Source organism: Hyperoodon ampullatus (genome assembly GCF_949752795.1).
Source record: "Hyperoodon ampullatus genome assembly, chromosome: 18".
Lineage (NCBI taxonomy): Eukaryota > Metazoa > Chordata > Mammalia > Artiodactyla > Ziphiidae > Hyperoodon > Hyperoodon ampullatus.
Window position 1 is genome coordinate 12,533,867 of NC_136931.1, and position 11,772 is coordinate 12,545,638.

An 11,772-nucleotide genomic window follows, 5' to 3' on the forward strand; every position below is an offset into this window, starting at 1 on the left:
AATCCTCCTCCTAGCCTGGCAGATGTAGGAGCTACTTCTCTGACCCATTTATAAGAAGGTGAATAAAGGACATGGTCACACTGCAATGCCTTTATAAGAGGAAGTTTTATTGTTAATTATTTACCTTAACAGTTTCAGAAAGAGGAACAGATTAGCTCAGTCCAACATGATTGGCAGTTGGCAAAATCTAATGAAGCAAGTGTTCTGATTGCTAAGGATTTAATTTGGATGCTTTTAATACTTAGCCATCTAACACTTCAAACATAATCGAGAATAAATGCATCATCTCCCTCCCTTTCATTTTAATTCCCACCTACCTCACTTCAATATGGAAATATCTTTGTTAAATAAGATTCCCAGAGGAACAAGTTCCCTGGAGAGTATAGCCATGAGGACAGTGCACAAAAAGAAAAACTCAAAATAAAACTCTGTATGATAATTTACTAGTCTAAGGAAACAAAACCTTCCAATATATTAAGAAATAAATCCAGTTACAAATGCACTGATAGGTCTATGTTAAGAGGTTCTGGTATAGTAACTGAAAATGGCCAGCTATTTACAAGATACACAAGCAGGAATGGTGCACCTAGCCCAGCACTGGCCCTCAGAAGCCAAAAGTGTTTTCTCCACTGTAGGCCACATACAAGAATCCATCTTCATCTTTTTCCTTCTCGTAAAGCTGTCCCATAGTTAGGCTTGAAAGAGAAAAACAAAAAACAACATTGAGAATTGGGTTTGATTACTGAGTCTACGTGTAGGGAGAAAGATGGCTTGAGGATAAGGAATTTCACTACTTAAACTAGCTACTCTCTGTCACACCTTTGGTGGTAGGTGATAAAAAGTAATTCTCTGGGAATCAGTAGATAAGACTAGAATCAACCTCCATCCTCCTGTCCCGAGGCAAGGCCATTTGACTCACCCTCACACCAAGGTATTCCTTCAGAAGCCAGCTCTAGCTCCTAGGGTGGATGTGGTTGGTTAGTACTGGTTAGTGCTTTCACAATGCTTTCTGAATGTGGGGGTGGGGGGCAAGGGAGAAAAGCTAATAAGCAAAATAAGAGTCTAAGAGGCCCATCCCTGTGTGGGTGAGAGACAAAGGTAAGGAAGAGGACTTGTGCTTTCCTCTCCTCAGGGCTGGTCTATTTGAAGATTTATAATTCATACCTAACATGATAAAGAATGAGTGGGCTGATTCCTGTGGAAGTTCGCCCGCCAGAAACCCTGTGCCCCAGAGATCTGCATCGGCGTCATCGAAGGGAAGATACTTTCCTCACATGTAATGCAAAAAGCTCTCATATTATATCTGGGATCCAAAGAAGTCTTGCCCAAGCTTCCTAAGAACCCTCCAGAAACAGATATTGCTCAAACTAAACATGTGTGGGTGGGAGAGCTGGCTTTCCCTCAGCAGTAAAACAGACTGCAGCAGAGGAGACCTAATCTAGTTCTCTGCCATGAAGCTGAGGTGCACGGGCTCCAGAGTAAGACTAATAACACCCGGAGCCCCAGGTGAGCTCTGGCCACATGACTGCTCTATTAGAGATAAGCAGGAGGTGCAGACATGTGCTAAACCTCAGCATGACCATGCGTGGTGGGGTCAACCAGTACCAGCACTGACAAAGCAGTGTGAGAGCAGGCCGAGATGACAGAGGTCACTAAGCCTGGACAGGTCTTAACAGATGCTTAAATGCAGGACTCAGGAGAACAATGGCCAGAGGGTAGATAAAGAGGGGTCGGAGGCCTCAAGCTGGTGCTTGACTGCCCCACGCTGCTGCTTTGCTCCTGGCAGCTGTATGGGACCACTATGTAAACAGGAATGCAGACCACATTTATAAAGGGGAGTTTTTCTCCTTTCCTACTCTTCCTGCCCATTTTCAAGCTTAGCTGGTTCGGCTGTGTGGGTAGATGAGAACTAGTAATAATGTAGGAGTGGATGAGTATGAATACAAAATGGCCTGTCACTGGCATCTTGTACCATAAAATCGTGCTTCCTGCGAGGATCTAACTGGAATTTGTAAAATAAGGACTCCCTGAAACAGCACTGTCCACTAGAAATTTCTCCTGTGATAGAAATGTCCTATATTTCTGCTGTCCAATGCAGTCGCCACTATGTTCAGCACTTGAAATGTGGCTCATGTGAATCGCTATGTGCTGTAAGTGTAAAACATACACAAGATTTCAAAGTATCAGAGTATGAAAAAAAAAGATAATGTAAAATATCTCGATTTTGACTACATGTTGAAATGATGCCACTTTGGATATACCAGATAAAAAAAATACTATTAAAATTAACTTCACCTGTTTTTCTTTTTTAATGTGGCTACTAGAGAATTTTAGATTGCATATGTGGCTCACATGCCATTTCTATTGACCACACTGCCCTGGAACATGTGAGGACTTGGGGAGCAGCGGGTAGAGGGAGGAACCCGTGCCCATGAGAACACCTGTGGTGGGTGGTAGGTCTCAACCTCAGCTGCACAGCAGAAAAAATGGGGAGCTTGAAAGACATGCCCCACCCCAGACCAATTAAATCAGAATCTCTGGAGGTAGGACCCAGGCATCAGTAAGTTTTAAAATGCCCAAGATGGGGACTTCCCTGGTGGCACAGTGGTTAAGAATCCGCCTGCCAATTCAGGTGACACGGGTTCGAGCCCTGGTCCGGGAAGATCCCACATGCCGCGGAGCAACTAAGCCCGTGCGCCACAACTACTGAGCCCACATGCCACAACTACTGAAGCCTGTGCGCCTAGAGCCCATGCTCCGCGACAAGAGAAGCCTCCGCAATGAGAAGCCTGTGCACCACAACGAAGAGTAGCCCCCGCTCACTGCAACTAGAGAAAGCCCGCCCTGCGCAGCAGCAAAGACCAAAGGCAGCCAAAAATAAATAAATAAATAAATAAATAAAATGCCCAAGATGATTCCATATGCAGCCAAGTTGAGAAACAATCCCTTTGCCAGAGGGAGAGATGCTTGTCTTTGTTTGTTTTGGAGATGCTTATCTTTAAAAGCATGGGATTAGGAAGTAGAGTGAGCCAGGAAGTGGAGTGAAGAGCCAGCAAGTAGCAAAGGGCTTGAACAAGTAGCGGGGTCTCTCAAGAAGACTTTTACCCTGGTGGTTAGGAATGCCCTGAGGAACCCAGCTTTTCCCTGAGAATCTTCAGAATGAGGCAAAGGGGAAAACAGCTACCGCTATTGCCACAACTCTCTTGCCCCGCTTGGTACAAGTGTCCAGGGTGACCTTGATAAGACCTGAACTACAGTCTCCCCACTATCACTACCAAAGGGATTTGGAAGGAGCAGACACTGTGTGCAATTCAAAGGCGGCAGCCACACCTTGATGCCTATGTCAAGTTTGGTTCCATCTGCCAGACTAAGTTCTGCTCTTCTCCTAGCAAGTTACAAGCCCAAGGGCAGTGACTCTAAATCGTGCTGCTGAGTTAGAAATACTTGAGGAGCTTTATAAACCCCAGACTCTGAACGTTGTCTGCAGTGAACAATGACCACGGAACGACTACTGTCTAAGGCAGGCTCTGAGACTCTGACGGGGTTGGGGGAGGAGGACCCATAATCATGTGGCTTTCTGTCTTCAGATTCCATTGTCTTTTAAGTAAAACTTGGGTTTATAAATTTAACAGTGCCCTAGCAGCTATAAAGGCTGATCATAAAAATTCTAATTATAATAGCAAACACTATGTGCCAAGCACTTGTTTTAAGTGCATTACATGTATTAACTCTTTACCCTCAGAACAATCTTAGGAGGCAGGTACAATCATAATCCATAGTTCAGATAATAAAAGTGAGGCACAGGGCTTCCCTGGTGGCGCAGTGGTTGAGAGTCTGCCTGCTAATGCAGGGGACACGGGTTCGAGCCCTGGTCTGGGAGGATCCCACATGCCGCGGAGCAACTAGACCCATGAGCCACAACTACTGAGCCTGCGCGTCTGGAGCCTGTGCTCCGCAACGAAAGGACGCGATAGTGAGAGGCCCCGCGCATCGCGATGAAGAGTGGCCCCTGCTCGCCACAACTAGAGAAAGCCCTCGCACAGAAACGAAGACCCAACACAGCCAAAAATAAATAAATAAGTTAATTAATTTAAAAAAAAAAAAAGTGAGGCACAGAGAGGTTAACTAATTCATGCCAGATCACAAAGCTAGGAGACATTCTTTCCACCAAGTTGTGCTGCCTCCATGTGAATACACAACTAGATCTAATGACCTAACGTCAGCATTCTTGTACCTTCTGTGAAGACCTCCCTTATAATAGCACTTCTCACACATACAAACATGCATAGGGAATCACCTGAATATCTTGTTAAAGTGCCTGTTTTGATTCTGAAGGTCTGGGTCAAGGATGAGATTCTACATTTCTATCTAACAAATTCCCAGGGAAGGCCACTGCTGCCAGCTTCTAAGTTTTTCTTTTTTTTTTTTTTTGCGTGGTACACAGGCCTCTCACTATCGTGGCCTCTCCCTTTGCGGAGCACAGGCTCCGGACACACAGACCCAGCGGCCATGGCTCACGGGTCCAGCCACTCTGCAGCATGTGGGATCTTCCCGGACCGGGGCACGAACCCGTGTCCCCTGCATCGGCAGGCGGACTCTCAACCACTGCGCCACCAGGGAAGCCCTGCTGCCAGCTTCTGTATCACACATTGAGCAGCAGGTCCTTCAGATCCTGTAATTTTACAATTAGATGGCTGTGCCTAATGATTTTAAGAGCCCTTTCACTGTTCTCCTTTTCTCTGCCACGCAGTGTCATGTGGAAACTCTATTTAGTTGGCAGTAGCACCATGTCCTAATACTCAGGGTATCCCCTTGGGCAGGAACTTGAAAACTGACAATGCTCAACACTGGGAGCTAAACGCTCCAGTCAGCAGCCCGTGACTGAACGCCTGATTCCAAGTCTCCCTAGGTGACGAGAAAGAAGACTGGCGCATCTGTACAGTATAATTCAAACACAGCACTTGTGGGATCAGGCCACACACATACAGAGTCAGAATAACTTGGTCTGGAGCCAAAAAAGAGCAGGGCTACAAATATAGTTTAAAAATACTTTTTCTAAAAAGTCCCATTAAGGGGCTTCCCTGGTGGCACAGTGGTTGAGAATCCGCCTGCCAATGCAGGGGACATGGGTTCGAGCGCTGGTCTGGGAGGATCCTACATGCCATGGAGAAACTAAGCCCATGCGCCACAACTACTGAGCCTGCGCTCTAGAGCCCGCATGCCACAACTACTGAGCCCGCAGACCACAACTACCGAAGCCCACGCGCCTAAAGCCCATGCTCCGCAACAAGAGAAGCCACCACAATGAGAAGCCCACGCACCGCAACCAAGAGTAGTCCCCGCTCGCCGTAACTAGAGAAAGCCCACATGCAGCAATGAAGACTCAATGCAGCCAAAAATGATAAAATAAATTAAAAAGAAAAAAAAAGTCCCATTAAAAGAATAGCCAAGGCGGTTACCCACTGTCTGGTGCGGCGACCTGGCGCAGGGAGCCGCGGGAGGGGAGGAGAGGGTGTTGCTGTCGCTGACGGCTGAGGCAGCAGGAGGAAAGCTGGATCCCGGGCGGTGGGAGGGAAAGCGGGAGAGAGGGTCTGGTGAGGCGGCAGCGCTCAAGGCCATGCTGGGTCAGGCTTGGTTCTTGTGGAGTGGGGTGCAGGTTGCCAAGCCAAAAAGAAGAAGAAAAAAAAAAAGAACAGCCAAGGGCTTCCCTGGTGGCACAGTGGTTAAGAACCTGCCTGCCAATGCAGGGGACACGGCTTTGAGCCCTGGTCCGGGAAGATCCCACATGCCACGGAGCAACTAAGCCCACGAGCCACAACTACTGAAGCCCCTGCGCCTAGAGCCCGTGCTCCGCAACGAGAGGCCACTCCAATGAGAAGCCCGCACACCACAACGAAGAGTAGCCCCTGCTCACCACAACTAGAGAAAGCCCGCGCACAGCAATGAAGACCCAACACAGCCAAAAATAAATAAATTAAATTAAATTATTAAAAAAAGAGCCCTCTTTAAAAAAAAGTCATGAGGGACACAAAATAATTAAAAAAAAAAAAAAAAAAGAATAGCCAAGTGGAAGGGCAGGGATGCAAAACGTGCCCCTTTTCAGCAGGCAGCGTACAGCAGAAGGCCGGTGTGTTCCTTTAGGACAAGTTCTGTACACCTCTGAAAAGTCAGGCTCCCCCTCAGAATTCACAGAGGCCCAAGCCACACAGCACCATGTGGGCCACTACTGGAGCACCAGAGGATCTGAAAGCAAAGAGACACTCATCCAAGAAGGAGGCTGCTGAGCAGTGGTGGTGGGGGACTGTCACCTTCAAGCTCTGAGCCTGACAAGGAAAGAAATGGGAAAGCCAGTGGCAGATTTAAGCCATGGAGCCAAGCTAAAGGTATAGTGGGACCCTGAAGTACTGAGTGAAATGAACCTAAATTGCCCCCTAAAACCCTGTCCCCTACACTTCCATTCAAGATCAAACAGGTCTAGACAAACTAACCAATAATAAAGGCACTTTGCAGAAGGATCCACATCCAGGAATGGCCATGCTGCTGAGGGCAAACTAGTTTCAAGCTGCTCAACAGCCTACGAACTGGGGGAGGCTGACCTAGAACTGTGTGGATGCCCTATCCCTGCACAACCTTCCCTTGGCCCCAACCAAGGTCAGGCTGTGGAGGCTGTGGGATCCAGCCTGACTCAGGAATTGGCTGGGCTGATGGGCCACCCGGCCATCCATCTGCTTTGCTCCCCACGTGCTTCCACTGGATCTGGATTTATCTCTTTCCCAGCAGGGGGAGGGTGGGTGGGGTGAACTGGGAGGACAACGGCCACTGCTGTGGATCCTGGAAAGGCACGGGCCTCAGAGTGAAAATTAACATGGCCCTAAAGGCTGCCCAAGCTTCTAAAATACAAAAATTAACTACTGCTTATTCCTTTTATCAGATTTTTCTCTGATATAAATAAACTCTATTCCACGGTTAAGATAAACCCTGCTCTTGAAGAGGTATTTACCCAGAAATGATCAAATGTGCTTAATTTAAGCACGTTTCTAAATGAAGTTTGGACTGTAAGACATCACAACTTCTTTTACTTAGTACCTCTTTAAGAGCCAGGAGCAACTAAACACCATAATCTTAAACAGCACGGATTTCCCAATGTAACATTCCCAAGTTATAACATCTTAGATATATTTTATTTAATAATATACTCCTGTTTCTATTTTAGACAGGGGATTAAGAAGACTCTTATCTGTGCTCTAAACAAAGACCAAAGGTGGGCACCACTGCCAGGTCTGGGTTCCCCTCTAAAGCCGTGACTGGGAAACATACACTGATATTCTTTCTCAAGTCCTGTCTGCACCAAGGCATAGTTTTCCCTTCGTTTCTGGCCCAATTCTGGATGCAAGCTCCTAGGCAGAGAATTCAACTTTTCAATGGGAAATGGGAAAAGGAAGTTGAGATCTCCCCTTTTTAAAAAAAGAGAACTCAGAATTTTGAAAGTAAAACTCTTAGAGACTTGCTTCTGTCTCTAATTCTAGAATCAATATTTAATACTAACTACTCAAACAATAATCACGTTATTTTACATGATGGTCACCTGTGTTCCAGAACACTCTCCCAAAGTTCTGCTCCAAGGCAGGAATAAATGAAGTTACTTTCGCTCAGCCTCAGACGTAAGTTATCCTTGTGTAGAGCTGTCTGTTATGGTATGGGGGAGGGCTCCTCCTTTCTCAACTCTGATTTCCCCAGCCACTCTCCAAAGGCTGCAAGCACTGGCTGAATGAAGGTTAAAGGAGGCTCCATGCTTCCCTAAGGAGGCTGAAAAGTGCTACAAAAGAGGCTGCTACTGCCTTGGGGAGGAAATGGCAACACTGAGTCAAACAGTAGCTTTAGGAAGGAGACTGGCAATTTTGTTAGTGCAGCCATCAGTTGCATAAAGGCCAATGATGTCACATGCCTCTTTTGTTTATAAGCAAATTTGTTTTTAAGAATAAAACCCCCAAACAAACAAAGAACTGGTACATCAAATATGGAGCAGGAAGTCATTAACTGGGTCCAAAGGCGCTGAAGAGCCTGGGCAGAGGGGCTGGTTAGTGACTTGGGTCACTGGTGTAATCTGTTTCAGGGAGGATTCTTACCAGGTTGGAAAGGCAAATAAAACTTAGAGAGAAAATGGCCCTGAAGCAGCCTCTGCTGCCCTGAGAATCACTTTTCATTTCCAATTCTATTTATATTTCAGGGATAATGGGGGAGAGGGCATTAGTTAAAATCTGCAGCCATTTTAATTGCTAGATAATGTAATCTTAATGTCTCCAGAAGCCTGCTTCATTTCTTTCAAGAAGTATCAGAGGATTAGAATCAAGGAAAATAAAACTCAATGCCACAGGTCCTAGTCACCTACTTCCTCCCATAAGAAGCCACCACCGGGAAGGAGAAAACATAAGGCCGCCAAGGAGTTGCAGAAGTTGCAGGTGGCATGATTTACCTCCCCCACTACCTGAAGGGAAGCGGAGAGTGACCACAGATGCCCAGGGCTTCACCAGCCTTCCCTGGTGAAGAGTGTGCCTAGCACCACGCTGCCCAGAGGCCTGCGATGGAAGGCTGGGAGAGCCCAATGGGATGACCAGATCACCCCTGGCAACACCGCAGCTTCCTGAGCTACAGCTGTAAGCAGACCAATGGCACCCATTAGGCAGGACCTGGCCTGTCTCCTCAGGCAGAACCTTGGCCTAACGGAAGAACCTTCCATTTCTCCCTTATCCTCTGCCAAACACCAAGAGGTGGAGGTGGTAGAGACTGGGAAAGAGAAAATCAGACCAAAAAGTAGCCAGAGTTGTCTACCTTTCATAGGAAAAGGACTAGAATTTGGCTTAGGCCTCTTCTGGAGCTTTCAAGGATTTTCAAAAGAAACATATTTTGGCCACACTGGGCTAATTCCCAGGAGTTCTTAAAGCCTTAGCTTCAGAAGTACTATTTTGGGGGGAATAACAAATGAAACCTAGTTTGGGTCACTAAGATGAGACACAGCCAGGAATTCACATTCAGAGGAGGGGCCTAGAAGTACTCAAATCAGTAACAGGAAAGGACTGACCAGGGATACAGACTGAGCCAGAAAATTTTCCTCTTTCCACAGAGCACTAAAGCCAGACTGTCAACTACCTAGAAGGGAACTGTAATGCCCCTGCCTAGACTCAGGCCCCAAGTTATCCCAAAGATTGCTTCCAGGCAGCACAAGAGCAAGAGCAAGGGGGTGGTTACTCTGAAAGTCAGAGCAGGTGGTACCAAGAGAGGTGTAAGTCTGTAAAGAGACCTCAGAGCCCTTTGCTGGCCAGCAGCCATTTCCACGTACTTGAGGACCAGGCAGCTGCTCTCAGGGTACTCTCACAGTGGCCAGAGCTGAGCCTGGAAAGCGAGCAAGAAGGCAGGCTGATTAACTGAAGCTGAGCCTCAGCAGGGACCACAAGCTCCTGGGGAAGAACAACAGGACTTATTTCATGGATCATTTGGAGAAAACCTCATTTCAGGCTTCAGTTCTACTGATAGCTTAAGCCTAATTAAGTCCTGAACTATTTAAAAGGATTCTTGGGTGTTTGAGGATTAAAAAAAAAAAAAAAAGAAATGATGAAATTTAAGTCCAGGCCTTGTTCTGTTTTTTTTAACCCAAAGCACACACCCACCTATTGAAGCCCTTTCTTGTTTTCCTTGAACTCCTGATGTCAGGGAGCACAAAAATCAGATTTCTCGTCAGGACCTCTAAGAGTTTTCAGACCTCCAAAGTTTTGAGTTCTGTAAGCAATCAAGCAGATGGCCAATACCAGTAAACAGCTCTCACCTGGACTGTGGGACTGTCTTATCCACAAACAGGAATATTGCCTTTTCAGAAGGAAGCTGGATCCTTTTCCTGATGATCCACATGAACTGAGCCACAGTGATGTCAGATGGAACCAGATACTTCCGTTTGTCAATGTCAACAATCTGAGAGCCTGAGACTTTTTCCACAATCACCTGCGAAAGCAAAGAAAGGTCAGGACTAGATTTCTAACGTGAGGCTCTGGCCCTGCATTGTTGGAGAGCTGATGAACAGTGTGTGGGCAAGGAGGTGTTTAGGAACCTGCATAACATGAGAAAATATGCCTCTGATTTAATAAACCACACACTCTGGAGGTTAAGCACTGATATAAATGTGTTATAGGGAAACGGTAAGTGCTTTTCTGTGGTCAACTATATTTCTCATCCCTGATCTCAGCATGCATAAGAGAAACACAGCCCTCACTACAAAGCTTTTCAACATTTTGTCTGGGCAGACTCAAAAATATCTGGTGAGGGTTTCCTCTACAGCCTGTTACTCCAGGCTGGACCACAGAATGGAACTGCCTTCACACTACAGGGGAATTAAGATCTCAAGGAACACAGAAAATGAGAATGGATGGACTAATGGCAATGACTGGCAAGCCCAGCCAGCCAAGAACGAAGCTCTTCATTCGGCCTGTTGCTTCTCTCTGAACTAAGTTTCAAATTTATCCCTCCTGCCCCCTCCCCAAAGGAACTGTTCACAAGCAATAAGCTACAATAACAGGCCTGGGTGTCCTTAAAAATAAATAAGGGTTACAGAAACTATCTCCCCTACCATGGGATAAATACAGGATAAGTATCATTGATTAAACACAAGCCACTAGAAGTGGCTTCTCAGATTTTTTTTGGTCAGGAAAGGATGTCAAGATCAGAGTGAGAAAAGGGAACTAGAAGTCAGGTAAAGATGGAGGCTCCAAGTTAAAGATCAATGTCCTGAGACTAAAGTACCACTTCCAAGACCAAAGTGAAAGTCTCCCTCCACCACCATTCCCAAAAGTGGCTGTGACCTGTTGCCCTGTCCTAGAACATCTTTTATTACATAATTGTCTAGGGAAGCCCAGAGGCTGCAGACAGCTTGTTGGCCTAGATCAGGAGATTCAGCACTGAGGCATCCTGAACAGCATCAACTCAAGCCCCTCACGCCCCGGCCCCAGCTGGTCCCTTACCCAGTCTGGCCCATCTGCTACTATAACTGGGACTGGAATCTAAACTTGTCAACTGTTGAATGGCCTGGGGCCCTATCACGGGTCCTAAACAGCAGGGGTGACAGCGAGGTGAGGGGGCGGGGAGTCCACTCACCGGAACCCGGTCGGGATATTTCGCTCGGATCTTCGCAGATTCCACGCATCTGTGTTCTATAGAAGAAACGCACCGGGCTGACTGTCGGGCCTGACCGGCCGGCCGGTTCCCGAGCCCCCGGCCCTCCTCCCCACCGTGACCTGCGCACGCCCCAGGTCCTCGTTCAGACGTCCCGGCAACCTCGGTCCCCGGTCCACTGGCTCCGGAAGGTCCCGCAGAGGTCGGCGCGGGGTGGGTGGGCAGCCGCCCGGGGTGCCGGGACCTCGGCGACCCAAGCCCAGAGTGCGGCATCCGCCCCGCCTGGCCCAGCCCAGAGCGGCCCGAGTGGGGGAGGGGGCCCACCCGCCGCCCCAGCCCCCACGGCGGGGCCAATGGCCAAGCGCTTACCCAGAGAGTGGTCCTCCTTGAACATCCACTTCATGGCGGCGGCGGCGGCGGGGAAAGGATGCAGCCGGCTCTCGGAGCCGCGGAGCTCAGCGCACCAACCACAACAACAACGACGGCGGCGGCGGCAGCGGCGGCAGCGGCGGCGGCGGCGACTACACGGCAGGCGGGACTTCCGTCTGCCGGAGCCTAGCAACCTGCAGGGGGCGGAGTTTCCGGCGCCGCTCGCTGGGACGCCGCGCCAAGGGG

General features: G+C 48.0%; 1 protein-coding gene across 1 annotated transcript; it reads right to left on the reverse strand.

Moving 5' to 3' along the window:
- Positions 1–92: 92 nt before the first annotated feature.
- GABARAPL2 (GABA type A receptor associated protein like 2) lies at positions 93–11,560 on the reverse strand (the record flags this gene model as incomplete). The annotated part of the gene is made up of 4 exons (XM_079723495.1): positions 93–695; positions 9,821–9,993; positions 11,140–11,195; positions 11,527–11,560. The coding sequence occupies 4 exons, from the start codon at positions 11,558–11,560 to the stop codon at positions 605–607; spliced, it is 354 nt and encodes a 117-aa protein (XP_079579621.1). The 3' UTR covers positions 93–604.
- Positions 11,561–11,772: the final 212 nt, after the last annotated feature.